General features: G+C 42.5%; 1 protein-coding gene across 5 annotated transcripts in view; it reads left to right on the top strand.

Moving 5' to 3' along the window:
- ATP2B3 (ATPase plasma membrane Ca2+ transporting 3) overlaps positions 1-16,511 on the top strand; it is a 121,713-nt gene that overhangs the window by 66,697 nt on the left and 38,505 nt on the right. For 3 of the 5 annotated variants that reach the window (XM_063294231.1, XM_063294228.1, XM_063294227.1), the window contains exons 8-13: positions 6,721-6,762; positions 9,450-9,614; positions 10,740-10,954; positions 11,958-12,200; positions 14,736-14,977; positions 16,213-16,447. In XM_063294231.1, the coding sequence (XP_063150301.1) occupies positions 6,721-6,762; positions 9,450-9,614; positions 10,740-10,954; positions 11,958-12,200; positions 14,736-14,977; positions 16,213-16,447 (1,142 nt within the window). The remainder of the gene's footprint in view (positions 1-6,720; positions 6,763-9,449; positions 9,615-10,739; positions 10,955-11,957; positions 12,201-14,735; positions 14,978-16,212; positions 16,448-16,511) is intronic. The other 2 variants (XM_063294232.1, XM_063294229.1) reach the window with 1 other exon arrangement.

Genomic DNA, 16,511 nt, shown 5'->3' with positions numbered 1-16,511 from the left:
CCTAGTGTACCTCTGGATCCACTGTACTGCATGCCAATATCCATGCTCATATCAGCTTTTTTGGTCAAAGCTAGGGCATCAAGATGCGTTTCAGACCTGCTCCACATAAATGTCTTCAAAAACATCCAGCATTTGCAAATGATATCTATAGTCTCTGCATAACTGGCACGAAGATGATTTCAGGTTGACGGAACCTTATTATAATTTGTTCCCTTTCTGATCATGACATTTATTCACAAGCCCACATCTTCAGCATTGCTTGCTTTCCTTTGTTATTTAACAAGACTATTGATATGCCACTCAGATCTCTTCTGAACCCTCTGGTTACTTGCCTCCCCAGCCTCCCCATCATTCCCAGATAGCACTGCCCATGCTGCTTCAGGTAGCACATGCTGGGTAGATCATTTGCTAGCTTTTGGACAGATGTTTGGGGGGGATGTTTGCACAGAATAGACTCACATTCTAGACTATCTAAGAACTGAGATGGAATAAATATTCAGGAAACGATGCTTCTCTGCTGGCTCAGTGGGACTGTTCCATGTAGCTTTATTTTTCCCAGCATAATGTCTCTAGGAAATACTATAATCCTTAAATTCCCAGAAGTATCCTGGCTGGACATTTTTGGAGCTGTAGTTTGAAGGGCACTCGCTTGGGAAAGGCTGTTTCACTAAAGCTGTTTTAACAACTCACTTTATTTTTCCTTCTTCTAACTGGGTCCCATTTCTTCCCAGACACCTCTCATTTGGTGATAGGAATCCACTCATCTTTTCTGCTCTCACCATTCCTTCGTTCCATGGCTGACATGAGCTTTTCTTCCCCTTACTTGCCTTCATAAGTCCCTTGGCTGTCCTTCACTGGATTCTGACCACTGCTTTGTTCTCTTCTTCTCCCTATATGCAGTTGGGAGAACATATAAAGCACCCAGCCCAACCAATCACAGGCATTGCTCATGCAAGCCATTCACCCATGTGATCAGCTTATTTAAAATGTTCTCCCAGCAGAACACAGAAAAGTGACTCCCACACAGCTGGGAGAACATTGAAAGGGCACTACTGTGTAATAACATTTGAATCAGTACTTTTGGTTCAGTACTGCTGAAGTTTGACTCAGCATACTGAAACATGACTCATCATTTTTGGAATCTGCCTCAGCAAGGAACTGAACGCAACTCAAAGCCAATGGCATTTGCTTCTTTATTGTTGCGTCTTCCATATAGCAAGACTCATTAACCATGTTAACTCTCTAAGAATATAGAAGAGTTACTGCAGCTCCTTTCCTAGCCAGTATATAAAAAAATAGCTAATGTCCAAAGAAAAAAACTTGTATAAGGAAAAAGTGTTCCACTCTGCCTAAATTCCCTTTTTTATTCCTTCTGAATAATAAGCAATTTATTTCTGGGTTAGCTTGTTACATATGTCCAAAACTGTATTGATTTAGTGTTAGACCTTAAACATCTACTACAATTAATTCCTGATCAAAGAACAATTGAGCTAAGGGGATTGTAGCACTGAATCCATTGTAGCAAAGGGGCATTAAATAAATAGCAGCTTAATTTGTTCACAGTCCCTGATGGTTTCTACAACACTTTCATTTTTTGACAAGAATCCATTTATGTCAATCTGAAAGTTCTGCTGGCTGGAGCACTGCCAATGTCTCAATCAAAAACCATCTAAGTTAGCCAACCACTGTCAAGTATCTTCTTCACCCAGTAAAACACAATACTTATTTAACCATCTCTCTCCATAATGAATTGACATAATCTTCTATCATTTTCCTACCTGTATATCTCCCTATCATGCCCTGTTCCCAGGTCATTGTCTGAAGATGCGTGTTACAGTAACTTTGCTCTAGTTAGTTATTTATAGTTAGCAGACATAACTCTGGTCAGGATCTGGATGTGAAATCACTTGTGAATCCTATGTACACTTTAAAAGAAAGGAGGGGTGTTCATGTAATAGGTAAACATTCATAACAAACTGAAAGGTGGTAGCTGGCCTTGGTTTGAAATGTCACTAATTGGCTTACTCTGTGATGCCATGGATGATTGCCTTTGGGTGCTCATCACAGTCAATTTAAATACAATGGCAAATTGGCCCACTGTCATAATGCATTAATAATGAGCATAATACATTAACTCAAGTGCTAAGTGACTTCCTTTGCATCCAAAATGATGCAGTATCATCCATCATCAACATCAGCAATGATGAGTGTTTAGTGCCACAGTGATTATCTATTATTTCACTAACATAAAATACAGTGTCTTGTTAGCATATGTGGACTAAAGTCTTAATTATTGGCTGTTTGTTTTGGAGGGCCTGATGTTGAAGCTAAGATATCATGAACCTGGCAGAGAAGAAAACTGACTCCTGTTTTTCTTTGATGGAGCATGGAAATTATTTCTAACAGCATAACTGTAAGCAAAAATGGAGCTGGGGTCATCAGCATACGGATGACACCCCACTTCAAAACTCCCCAGCAGTTTCATGTAGTTTCATGTAGTTGAACAATATGGGGGAAAATATGAGACTCAGGTCTCAGTCAAACAGTTATCTCCCAGGACCACCTGCTGGGCAAGAAGGACCACAGACACTGTAAAACAATGTCCTTCAAATTCAGTGCCATCAGGCAAACCAGAAGATATCACGGTTGATGGTATCAAAAGTTGCTAAGAAATCCAGGAGAATTAGCAGGATGGCAGTCCCCCACTCAGCTTCTAGTTAAGGTCATCCACCAAGATGACCGTAGAGTTTTAAGCAGTTGTTGGCCAAATATGGCCATACGTTCAGTCACTGGCTGTGACCATTGTCCATACACGATAGCCTACAGATTAACTATTAACAACAACTCAACATCAGAGAAAGCCAAGTAGAAACCAGCAATCAGCCTAACCAATTGGTTCTGGCTCAACAGTCTAAGCATGTGTCCTTACTAATGGTCTTGTCTCCTTTCATTTCCCATTACCTCCCACTTCCCTCCATATATATTTTTTATTTTTAAATGCACCATGCATATCCCAATAGACAAAAATAAATTAAGAGATGAATGAACAAGTCCACCACCACCACTACCCCTGTCTTCCAGATCTAACTTTTGGATGAAAACAGATATCAAAAATAATGGAGATGACTGATAGCATCTCCACCATCTGTAAAGAAACATATATGGGTGCAGGTTTGTTTTTTTCTTCTTCTCTGCTAGAGCTCTGGAGAAAAAGTAGCTTTTCGGTTCAGCTTGAAGGGAGAACACTAGGGCCTCTGGAGATAATATATTGACTAGTATCCATCAATTTGCCAATATACCTTCCCATCTCATCCTATAGCAATGGCACAATTTTTTTAAAATATATATATATATCTAATTTGCTGTGGGGAAGATAAAGTGGAGCTGGAGAGAAACAAAATAAAGACTGGCTCAGCATTTATCATGCTGAAGGAAGGTAAGTGGTGACTGGACCTTCTAAGAGTGACACTCTCTCTGTGCAATGGCCAGATGACTACAATGTAGACTTTTTCAGACATCGGTAAAACATGTTTAATTTAGCAGGAAATTGCACTGAGCATTTTAATTGAAAATACTGTACTGTACTGCTGATATTCACATTTTTAAAATGTGTGTAGCTTATTTCCATTGGGATTTATTGAACTCAATCTCACTAGTGTCAATATTACACTGTACCAGCTTCACTTTTCATCAGTTCATTGCAGCACAATGTCTTTCATTCATCATTCAGTATCCACGTGTCTTAATTACAGCGATCCAGAAAAGATTTCGTATCAATGGACTTTTACAGCCACCACTATACCAAACTTCACTAACAACCTGATCGATACCATCATTTCATGGACAGTTAACACTGGATCTGCATAGTTATTACTTTATCTTCTCAGATTCCTGTTTCCTGAGCTCTGTAGTCTGCTTGCCTTTTTCATGGACTCAGCAGATTTTTCTTGTTTTTTTTTTATTTTGTTTCTGTAATAAATTCAGAACGGCTTTCCTAGGCTACCTTGTAGTCTCTCATCCAGACACTGGTTGGAACCAGAATGGAGAGCTTCAGCACCTGTACCATTTGTTGGGAGAATGGATTAATGAATGATATTTCCATTAATACTTGGAGATGCCTGCATTTCTGAGCCAGGAAGGTACCTTGGCATAAAGCCAGTGGTGCCCCACAACACAACTTTCCTTTGCCAGGCCTGCTGCTCACAATGGTGCCACTCCAGTTGTCAGTCTTCCCAGGTAGACCAGACAGGAAACCCAACCAGATGAGCTAATTCTACTTTATTGTAAGGCTACATTAACAGAATCTTGCGAGTCTGAAAGTACAAATCTCCCACCGTCTCCTTTACAGCCTGAGAAGTTAGGGAGGGTCCCTTCTGCACCTCTTACCCTGCCCACTATCCAGCTGCAGACTATTTCCTCTCTTATCTGATCATTCCCTAGACAGCATCTCTTCACCCCGTTTCTCAAGGTCTTTCTCACCTACCATTACACCAGTTGTCTTTTTAATGTTGCTTCTCTGTTTTCCCTTATTCCCACCAATTTTGGCCCCTGCTGTGCCTTCCCTTTCCATACATACCAACATCCTCTGTGCTATGGTCCCTTCTTTCACTGCTTTCTTCTCAAGGCCAAATCAAAGATTTCCAGCACTGAGAATATAGGGGATATGTGTGCAAGGCCATATCTCTGAGTACCCAAAGAATGCATAATCATCCACACAGGCCAGTTATGAGCATCCATAAGAACATAAGAAGAAGAAGAGCCTTGCTGGTTCAGGTCAAACGCCCATCTAGTCTAGCATTCTGTTTCCCCACCATGGCCAGCCAAATTATTCCAGGAAGCTGATAAGCAGAAGCTGAAAGAAAGTACTCCTTGTTGTCTCCTAAAAACATAACTACAAGCAGAAGGCTTCCTCCCTGATGGAAATTTATGGACCATCCTAAGCATGAAAGTGAAAGGTGAAAGGTCCCTGTGCAAGCACCGAGTCACGTCTGACCCTCTAGGGGGACGCTGCTTTTGCGACGTTTTCTTGGCAGACTGTTTACCATTGCCTTCCCCAGTCGTCACCTTCCCCAGTGAGCAAGCTGGGTACTCATTTTACCGACCTCGGAAGGATGGAAGGCTGAGTCGACCTGAGCCAGCTACCCAAGAATCCAGCTTCTGCTGGGATCGAACTCGGGTCATGGGGAGAGTTTTGGTTGCAATGCTGCCACCTACCACCCTGCGCCACACGAGGCTCCCATCCTAAGTATTTCTATTAAATCTTGCATATTCTTAAATGACGGCTCCTCTATATAGAAAGAGATACATTCATCAGGCATCACATATTTCAGTTATAGCTACAACACTGACAACCACTCCATTAGAGTTGGGCAGCCAATAAATTTAAATAAAAATAACAACAATAACAATGCATTTGGAACTAAGCCCAGCTCCTGCTATTCCTCTTAATAGTTGTCCCCACTTGCCTGCTCATTCTACAGCTTGTTTTTATAGTTCTCCCTGAGTCTTAATCCTAACCATCACCAGAGGGATACAGTAAATTACAGGTGCTGCTTATGGATCACTAAAAAGAGAGAAAAAGCTTCACTTCTTCTGGATGAAGGGGAAATAAGTGTACAGTAGATCTCAGGTTCTAACAGTTGATGGACGACTCCAAGAAACCTGTTCACTCTTCTTTATAGCCTATCTTGTTAAAATAAACTCAGGCTGGATAGGTTTTCCAGCATAGGATCCACTCCAATAGATACCTGTATCCTCAAAAGTAGAACATCTGATCACCTTAGAGCAGGAAGCCAATAAATCAGGGTTTCTCAACCTTGGCAACTTTAAGATGGGTAGACTTCAACTCCCAGAATCTCCCAGCCAGCCATGCAAAAATACTGCAATAAGTGTATTAAGGATGAGAAGCCCAGTCCTTCTCTGATTCTGGGCAAGAAGAGGTCAGACAGGAGAGTGGAGCAGCAAGGCAGAGAGATGGAGCCTCCACAAGAATTTCGTCAATACCAGCATCAACCAAAATCATCACACAGTCAGTTGTGATTTATGAAGAGGATCTCTATCAGCTTTCTAAAAGTCCTGCTGGGATAGCCCGGATGAGCTTAATTTCTTCAAGGAGGAAGTTCTTTGATAGAAAAGGTGGTTCTTTTTAGTACATTCCACTTTAAACCCCAAGAGAAGTCTCTATGTCCATTGCTGTATTTATGTTTCTCCCAGTTCTGCAGATCTCCTACTCTGTTTTTACGTAGCCTGTTTGAACATCCTGTTCATGAAATGGGGCGAGATTCTACCCCTTTTCTTTTTACAGGAGCCTAAAAGTATCCCCTCTCTTTTCAATGCATACAATTCAATCCAACTTAGCAGTAGACTAAAGCCACTAAATTAGGCCCATTTCTCTTAGTTCCAACTATATTTTGCTGCACCTGTTACAGTGGCCCTCAACCACGTGTTTTCCAGATATGTGGGACTACAATTCCTGACATCTCCAACCAGCCATTGACCATGTTGGTTCACGATAATGGGAGCTGCAAGCCAATACAATTGGTGGGCATCAGGTTGGAGAAGACTGACTACATCCTACAGGGCATAGTGGGAGCAGCTTTATCACGATCCATGCTCTCCATGGCGTGTGTGTGTTTGTGTGTGTGCGCGTGCACGCTGTGCTGGTGCTGTGCTGTCTGTTCTCAAGCGTCCTGTGTTTGTCATTCCCTTCTTCTGTTGTAGGGAAGCAGCAGGATGGGGCAGTGGAGAATAATCAAAACAAAGGTAAATGTTTCCCCAACATATCTCTTGAGTGCCTGCACTTAGTTGGAGGAGCCAGCCAGATCAGAAGGAAATAGAGTTCTCCAGATCTTAGTAGCACAGTGTGAGATTTTTCAGTTATACCATAATTCCCAATGCATTCTAAAAATGGCCTTTTTAAAAAACAGCAACAGCAGCAGCAGCACGTCTAGGCCTGGTGACCTGAGGCCCAGATATCTAGAGCTTTTTCGTCTGCAGATGTTTCAAGGCCTGTCAAGCAACTATGTATTCAACAACAAACTCTGCTTCTCCAAGATCATTGCCCTGAAGACGGGTCATAAAAGTCTGCACGTGGAGAAGGAAGCTCAGAGAACCCTGCAGAATCCATTAGTTATTTAAGGGCTGTCAAGTTCAGTTCAACTTCCAGTGGCTGTAGGAAGAACAAATATGCATCATTTTGATCTGTCTTCAGCATAGCTCTTAGCTCTTCCAGGAATACGTCAATCGTTCAGTATTGGGACCAACCCAAATACGGCAGGCTAGTGAGGAAGCTTCCTCCACCAGAGGTCCAACCTTCTACAAAGCAAAGCATGGGTGGAAGCATAGACCAGAGAGCAAAACTATGCGTGGTGTTTAGGATAATAATATATATTTAGCCCCAGATGTTTGAATTGTATTTTTAGAGGTGTTGTATTTATAAGTCTAACCCTAGGATTCTAGGATACACAGTGGCAATTGATATTTGAATGACTAATCCAATTCAGTCTTCAGATTTAAATAAGACATAGGGTTTCTGGTTAGACAGAGAACAGAGGTAAAAAAGAAGAAACATGGCAGTTCTTGGGGGGTTTTAAGCAGAAATCAATGTTGGATAATGCACTAGGCGTAGGTTAGATTCATAGACCGCAGCACATCCCATTATTTCCAACCACTGGCCATGCTCACTATAGCTGATAAGGGCTGGATTTCAACATCTGGATGACCACATCCCCACCTTGACCTATCATACACAGTACAATTGGAGACAATGACCTCACCTAACCCTCTGTTTTTCTGCCAACCTAAAACCAGTTAGGGGTATTTGCCTGATCAACTAGGACCTAGTACTAGAGGCATGCAAATGTGTTCTTGGTCAGATTCTATTTTCTCTTCAGTCCTAAGCCAAAAAAAGCACGGTTCCATTTACCAGACAATGCTTTGTCAGAGTTGCTTTGATCAATCAACATTCACTGCAATATTAGCAAAAAAGAAAAAAGAAAATGAGGATATAGAGTACTAAGAAGCTGCAGGTCTTTACTAGATGGCTGTATTGCTGGGCTTTGAATTGAACTTTGAACTTTCTGGAAGCTTGGCAGAAGGCCCGGCATGTGAGCTTCTTTCCAAGGAAGAACAGAATGTAATGTGACTGTTAGAAAAATAAGCATCTTGTGCAAAAGACAGTGTTAGCAAAACTCTTGTTAAAGCATCAGGAAGTATTGGTTATTTAGCTTTAAAAGGGACGCGTGTCCTCTTGAATGGATATGTTGTGTTTCTCTAGGTTCAATATGCATTGAATGAGTCAGAGAACAGTATGTCCCACCTGAGATGCAAACTTTCTGGGCCTATCATGAAAATAAGTTTTGTTCATCCATGGCAGCTGAATGGCTTTTCCTTAAGGGGTCCTAATGTTTGTTGAAAGTCTTTCTCTCTCTGGAACTTACATTTCTAGAGTTCACTAGGAAAAGTCACTGTGGTTACAACAGGCTAAATTGGTTATGCAGGTCTGTTCTATATATTGGAAGAACTGCCATAAGAAAAGTGCATGGGAATGATTGTACTTTGGTTTAGGCAACTGGTGTGTGCATGGATCTGGGGTGAGATAGCTGAGAAGAAGGGCAACGTTTTAATTACTGATTGTTAAGTAAGCCATAGTGGCCTAGTTCACAGGTAATGCTAAGCCACAACCAAACAAAGTCATGACTTAGTGTAATGTATAAATCTGGGTGGCTCTTAGTACTAGCAATCAAAAGATATTTTGCAACCACACCATTTCCCTTAAACAGGTTGTTACATTAAGAACAAAAATACAGGTGAGGAAAACACAGGAGTATTATAATGATCTATGAAGTTGCCTGGACACACACCTTGTAAAATTCCAGGAATGAATCAGGCAACTTGCAGTAAAAAATGATTTTGAAAAACCAGATCTGCCCTAACATTGGGCAAATTCTGCTGTACCCAATATACCCATTTCGATCATGGTGCCAGTTACAATATTATAAAAAGAACCCTACCTTTTTATGGCCTTGCTTTTAAGCCTTTAATAGCAGACTGGGTTCGTACCTCACACTAGGTCACCATTTTTTAAAATGTACTTTGTTGACTGAGCTACAACTGGTTGGATTCACATTTCACTCTAAACCATAAAACATAGTTTATAAACCACAATGTCTGGCTTCACACATCTTGCTAACCCAAAACAACATCATAGTGGTTTAGTACAAAATGTGAACTCCGTTACAGACAATAAACAAGTTTTTCATGGAGATCAGTAAGGTGACTAGGAAATGTCTGCCTTATTTTTTTGTAGCGTACCAGGATGCTGTTTATAAACAACTGGATCAAGAAAAGTAAACCACACACACACACAGAGAGAAGGGCAACTATAGCAGAATTATAAAAAAGATCCAACAATTCTGGGGGAATCCATATTTCCTCTTATTTCTCTGCAGCCAAAAAACAGGATGGGGCAGTTGCCATGGAGATGCAACCCCTGAAAAGCGCCGAGGGTGGTGAGATGGAAGAACGGGAGAAGAAGAAGGCCAGCGTGCCCAAAAAAGAGAAATCTGTCTTACAGGGGAAGCTCACCAAATTGGCTGTTCAAATTGGGAAAGCAGGTATGAGGGGCTGCATTGTAGCAACTGGGGACACTTCCCTTTGGGGTGGGGAGTGAGCTTGGATGCATCATTGCTAATAAATGAATGAATACTGCGCTTGACCAAGGAAAGGCCAGTTATGCAGTATAGATGAATTAAGCAAGTGTTTGTCTTTTCTTTTATTCCATATTAATTATTTATCCATTGTTACTCTTTGACAGTGTTCTAATCCAGTTTTAACAGTTTTAGAGGGATAAAGAACTACCCCTGGCCCTGAAACCACACTCAGGGTCATGGGAAGCCTTATTCATCCTTCTCTCTGCCTTCTGAGATCCCCATAAGCATACATGAAGACCCAGGCATGCCTTCATTCTTATTAAAGCTAACTCCTCACACTCAGGAAGATGGAAACTATAGATACACAGTGTTTGGTAGATCCGTTTTCCGCCCACAAAACTGGAACTTTTGGTGCCAAAAGGCCTTGCACTCAAATTCCCATTACTTGCTGTTTTAAAAGCTGTCCACTCTTGAATGGGTCTGTTCCCTGTTGCATGGAGAAAAAAACACTCTCCCTAAAAGCTGGCCCTTTGGTGGAATAAACCTTGCTGAGATGCTGGGCAGATGCTGCTGAGAAGCTGAATTTCCCACCTCTATGAGATGGACAAAGACACATTATTACAATGTCACCATGAATCTCCAGTGCTCCCTTATGTTCAGATAACAAATATAGTACAAAGGGGGTGAGATTGTGTGTCTTTTCTCCACCCACCCGTTTTTGTTTCCTAGACTAGCCTCCCCCAATCTATTGTCCTACAGATGGTTTGGACTACTTCAACCCCCATCATTCCCATTCTAGACACTTACGTTGCTGGAGGATGAAAGAAGATAAAATGCTGAGGCCATCAGATTGGAGAAGGCTGTTTAGAGAGCAGCAGCTCCCATCGGCTCTCATTTTAGGAGTGGAAATTTGTGGAATTGACTGAGCATTTTGCCAAGAAGCCCTTTGGGGACTTTTCTTCTCACATTCTGGCTTTTAATACAGAATGTTCTCAAGACGCAATTTTATTTGCAGGGTGTGTGGTTTCACAGATTCAGGTCTCGCTGTCACATCTGACTGTCTCTTTTTTCTTCCTCCACTCCTGCTAGGACTGGTGATGTCAGCTATCACAGTCATCATCCTCGTCCTGTATTTCGTCATTCAAACATTTGTTATTGATGGGAAGACGTGGCTGGCTCAGTGCACTCCTGTCTATGTGCAGTACTTTGTCAAGTTCTTCATTATCGGGGTCACCGTCTTGGTGGTGGCTGTGCCTGAAGGCTTGCCACTGGCTGTCACTATCTCTTTAGCCTACTCTGTCAAGGTGAGCATTATGCCCTCAGTGTCTTCACTGGTTTTCTCTAAAATACCTGACTGGACCCTTGGCTATGCTCTGATGTGGTCTGCTTTCTGATTGCTTCCTCCTTTTGAAGCTCTGGTGCAAGTTAGCCTAACATGAATGCCTGGGAAGATTGCAGAATAGATCATAAGGCAGATCATAATCAATCATCTTGAAGATTATGCAGTTATCATTAGAAGTCATTACGCATTTGTCAAGAACAATTTTCACCAGACTACCCCTTAATTCATTTTCTAAATCAGTAACTTCCTGAATAGGAATGCAAACTTTTGAAGAAGTATCCATGGTACACTGATTAGCAAGCTACTTTAAGTGTGGGCGGGATATGAGAATTAGGTAGATTGTCCCTAATGGTTAGCTCTCTAATGATTTCTCATCCAACTGGAGTGAGGTATCATTCCTGGGTCTTGTACTCTTTTGGATTAATAACTTGGATGAAAAGGCTAAGGGGATGCTTATCAAATGTACAGAGGAGACAAAAGTGTGTGGGATGCCCAACATTTAGAAGACAGAAACAAAATTCAGACAGAACAAAACCATTACAATAGGTTACAGAAATGAAAATAACAGAATGAAGTCTAACAGAGCAAATGCAAAATTCTTCACTTATGAAGCAATAATCAGTTGCACAGATACAGAATGGGTTGTGAAAAAGATCTCAGAGGAAGAGTTGATTACAAGCTGAATATGAGTCCACAGTGTGAGGTGGTTGCACAAAAATACAGATGTATGTTTTGGCATTTGGAGAGGGTCAAGGTTTTTAAGGGGCGCTGTGGATACATTAAGCATCTGAAATTTTGTCCTTTAAATCCCCCAGTTCCCAAAAGCCAAGGACTCAAAACTTGCCCTTGCCTATTCTGGGAACACTGTGGGGGTGCAAGTGGGTGGGCTGGTGGTTTGTTCACTCGGTCCTCTGGGGAGAACTGTGTACAGAGCTAAACATTTGAATCTCCTTTCCTGACTACAGAAAATGATGAAAGACAACAATTTGGTCCGGCACCTGGATGCCTGTGAGACAATGGGCAATGCCACAGCCATCTGCTCTGACAAGACAGGGACCCTTACCACCAATCGCATGACAGTTGTGCAGTCCTACATGGGTGACACTCACTACAAGGAGACCCCTGATCCCAGTAGCCTGACATCCAAGACACTGGATCTGCTGGTGCATGCCATTGCCATCAACAGTGCCTATACCACCAAGATACTAGTGAGTAGTAGCCCCCTGGGGGGACACTCTTCCTAAGGCTAGATTGGGCCAGGAATGCAGTACTACTGTGTAACTAGGGAAACTGTGATCCTCAGGATGCTGTGAAACCGTAGCTCCCATCACCATTACCCATGTTGGCTGCAGTCTTGGGAAACATAGCTCCCTGTGAAATAAGTCAGTGTTATTATCTCCATGATACCAATATCTAGGATTTATTTTAAATCGAAAAGGAGGCTAAAGATGTTCAAAAATATAAGGGTGATATGGGGAGGGGCTAAAACTAGAACCAACAGCTGCTGTAAGGCTACCTCTGTACTTTCACTTGAAGTGACATTTGGGTTGGGAACAATTAGCAGGAAATAAAAAAAATTGCAGGACATGAAGAAGAGCTAAAATCCCCAATGGCTAGAATGGAGGCTGCGCTCTAAAAGTTCTGGGGAAACATCCAGCTGGAGAAAGCTGATCTCTGGTTAATATTTTGAATGGCAAGCAGGAAAACAGGTGGAAGCTCAGAGAGACAGAACTCACAGAAAAAGGGAGGTTTCCTGCATGTGTCTACAGCAGTTCAAGAACAGGGAGAAAGTCCAACTGGCCATTTAGGAATTTATAGCTGAATTCACACAAAATGGATCTGAAGATTTTCCATCTTTAGTTCTGGGTGGTGTGGCACTCCCCCAGACAGAGCTGGTATACAGGGATCCTCCTAGACTCTCAGCTCCTGCTTGTAGACCAGGTGGCAGCCTTTGCACAAATCCATATTGTGTGCCAATTGCCCCCATTTCTGCATTGGGAGATCCTATTTACAGTCATTCATGCCTTGGACACCTCTTGTCTAGTCCAAGTGGGGACTACACAGGGCTGCCCTTGAAGACTCCTCACCATTGATCCAAATACAGCCATGCAAGTAGTTATGGGCGCACCTTGCTATGCTCATGTAACACAACATTGTCACTGGACTTTCAGGTCTGGTTGTTAGTTATAAAGCCCTTCATGGCACAGAGCCTGATTATTAGCTGAACTGCCTATCCTGGATTACCATACAGTAAGACTTAACAGGGTTGGCATCCCATCACTCAGGCAGTGGCATCTGGTGGGATTCAGGAGACATGCCTCCTCTGTTGCCACACCTACCCTATGGAATAGCATTTTCCCCAAGATTCACATGGTCACAAACCTGCCAAAAGACACTGGATCCGGCTTTTCCCCCAGGCACTGGGTCAGGAGGTTTTGTGAGCCTATTTTGACAGTTCCTGGTTGTTCAAATTGCCTCCAGCACAATATGTTTTAATATATATATGGAGGTGATTGTTATATGTTGTTTTTAACTATGTATGCCCAGTCTGAGTCACATGTTGAGTGGGTGGCTATATGGAATAAATGAATGAATGAATGAATGAATGAATGAATGAATGAATGAATGAATGAATGAGTCAAACCCTGAACCCAGGATAACGGCCCAGAGTCCCCCGTATGAGGGAGATGGGCAGTGATAAAAATATGATAAATAAAATAAAAATAACAAATAAATAACAAAACCCAACTCAGAATGCTATAACCCAACAAAGAAATCATAGTACCTTTTAACATGACAGTCTGGTTCAGAAAATAGGAGAAGATAATGGCTGAACCACATCAAACCCCATTTTAGCCTAGGCAAGTAAACTCAGCCATTGTTTTTATTTCCTTTGGAGGCCCTAATGAGCTCCAGCTGAAGATCAGACCAGACGTGAGGGCCACTGGAGCAGGGTCAGCAGCATCTGTAGCATTTCTGTTTAAAGAGGAGAATATACGGCCACTAACTCCAGAGTTAAATAGACTACTTGGAATGGCAGCTGAATGAAAGACTTTCCCAGTCTTGGAGCACACATGGAAAATATTTCTTTTTTGAAGGCATAAGGGTGAGAGGTGCTAAACTCTTCCCACTCCTGGGACTTACAGAGATTGTTGCCTGATTTCCTTCTGATCCAACCAAATTCCAGTGGAAGAAGTCAGCTCAATTTGGAGAAAAGTGATTGGACAGGGTGACAATCTCTGATCCTCCAGATGTTGCTGAACTAAAACTTTCATCATCCCTCATGACTCATTGTGTTGGCAAGAGCTGCTGGAATTGTCAACCAGCAACATCTGAGTCCCAACCTCTAGGGTCTAGAGGGAGGGGTCCTGAGACTTTTTTTTTAATCCCTTAAGGCGTAACTCTCCAGAATCACGCTTTAAATACTTACCTTGGTGTGCTACCAAATTGCCATTTTAACTGTCTTTTCTTTCCTTAAAAAATCCTGGACGAGAACACTGAAAACTTTTAGAGAGATCTAGATGTCCAAGAGCTCCCTGAGCAGAAGGAACAACTATTAGATCAATTTTTCTGTAGCACAGGCCTTAGATTCAAAGCCTATTACAAGCCTGAATTCTGGGACCCAATAATTTGATTCAACCAATCCACCTCCAGCCTCACGCACACACCTTTTGGTGGAGAAGTGATGAAGGAGGAAGAAGCGAATCGGGTGTCTCTCCTTTCTGACCCTCTGTTTCCTTCAGCCTCCGGAAAAAGAAGGGGGTCTGCCACGCCAGGTGGGCAATAAGACAGAATGTGCACTGCTGGGCTTTGTGCTTGATCTGCGACGTGACTACCAGCCTGTCCGTGAACACATCCCAGAGGAGAAGCTCTACAAGGTTTACACCTTCAACTCTGTCCGCAAATCCATGAGCACTGTCACTTGCATGCCTGATGGTGGCTACCGCCTCTTCAGCAAAGGTGCTTCTGAAATTGTCCTCAAAAAGTGAGTCTGCTCTGCATTGTAAATGGTGAAAGGGACCGTCATACTGCAATGGGGACAATCAGCAATGAATAGAATGGCCAAATGTGAAGGACAGCAAAAATCCCTAGAGGCTGGGAACAAGGAGAAGGAGGAACAGTTGTGAATAAGTTTAGTCCCTCTCGTCAACTCTTACAAGTGCAAATAATAATAATAATAATTATTATTATTATTATTAAAGCAGCATTGCATTAAAACAATAAAGCAACAGAGCAGTATGAGATTAACACTGGGAATGTTGAGTTAATTAAAACTCTCAGGGTAACAGTCATTGGAAAAGCCCTGACTTGGCTCCAAAGTCAGAATTAGCAGAATTCCTGGGCGTGAGATTGTGATGACTGGATTGCTTGAGCTTTCACTCAATCAAGACTCATAAGCAATTGCCTAGAAATCTATTTAATGAAGTGAAGCATCCAGTACAAGGAAAAAGTTGTGAATGCCAATTCCCACACATTTCTACATTTAAAATCACAGAGGCTTCAATTCCCCCCCACTACCCCCATTGTGCCACTCCTTCCAGTGCTGGCAGATGGCTGGAACAGTTTCTCTCCCGATGACCTTGGGGCAAGGAGCATCTAGCCCAAACAAAATGATTCACACTCCAGCTTGACTCCCCTTCCATGCTGGCGACTCACAGGTTGACACGGGTTGCTGGAAGATGGATGTGAGTCTGATAAGGTGTTCTGGAAACATTTAATTGGGGAGCATGACAGAGATTTCATTTCCCCACTTAGCTACCTTTAGGCACAATTACAGCATAGTGCAGAGGCTTCTTTATCGAAGAGCCAGTTTGGTGTAGTGGTTAAGGCACTGAGCCAGAAACTGGGAGACTGGGAGTTCTAGTCCCGCCTTAGGCAGGAAGCCAGCTGGGTGACCCTGGGCCAGTCACTCTCCCTCAGCACTAGGAAGCAGGCAATGGCAAACCACTTTTGAAATCTTGCCAAGGAAACTGCAGGGACTTGTCCAGGCAGTCTCCGAGAATCAATAATGACTCAAAGGCACAACTTTTTTTTTCTTTATCAAAACTAGCCCATTTTGAAAAGTTACTCTCTTTTAGACTCCAGTAATAAACAACCTGGATAAATGAGTCATTGCGTATCTTGCATGGCAGAACTAGTACCTGAGCTAGTATAAAAGGGATTCTGTATAAACTGCTTTTGGTGTGTGTATGTGTGTGTGTGTGTTCATCCCTTTTTCAGGTGCACAAACATTCTAAATAGCAACGGAGAGCTACGTGCCTTCCGGCCCAGGGACCGTGATGAAATGGTAAAGAAAGTGATTGAGCCCATGGCATGTGATGGGCTGCGAACTATCTGCATAGCCTACCGTGATTTTCCAGCAGGGAAGGAGCCTGACTGGGAGAATGAGAATGATATTGTGATAGACTTGACCTGCATTGCTGTGGTGGGGATTGAGGATCCTGTGCGACCAGAGGTAATGGCTGGAGAAAGGTGGCTTTTCTGTGAACAAACCTACCTTGGTTCCCCTTTGGATTCTC

The sequence above is a fragment of the Candoia aspera genome, chromosome 2 (genome assembly GCF_035149785.1).
Source record: "Candoia aspera isolate rCanAsp1 chromosome 2, rCanAsp1.hap2, whole genome shotgun sequence".
Classification (NCBI taxonomy): domain Eukaryota; kingdom Metazoa; phylum Chordata; class Lepidosauria; order Squamata; family Boidae; genus Candoia; species Candoia aspera.
The sequence above is the reverse complement of the archived record's forward strand: the minus strand, read 5'-3'. Positions and strand labels throughout refer to the sequence as shown.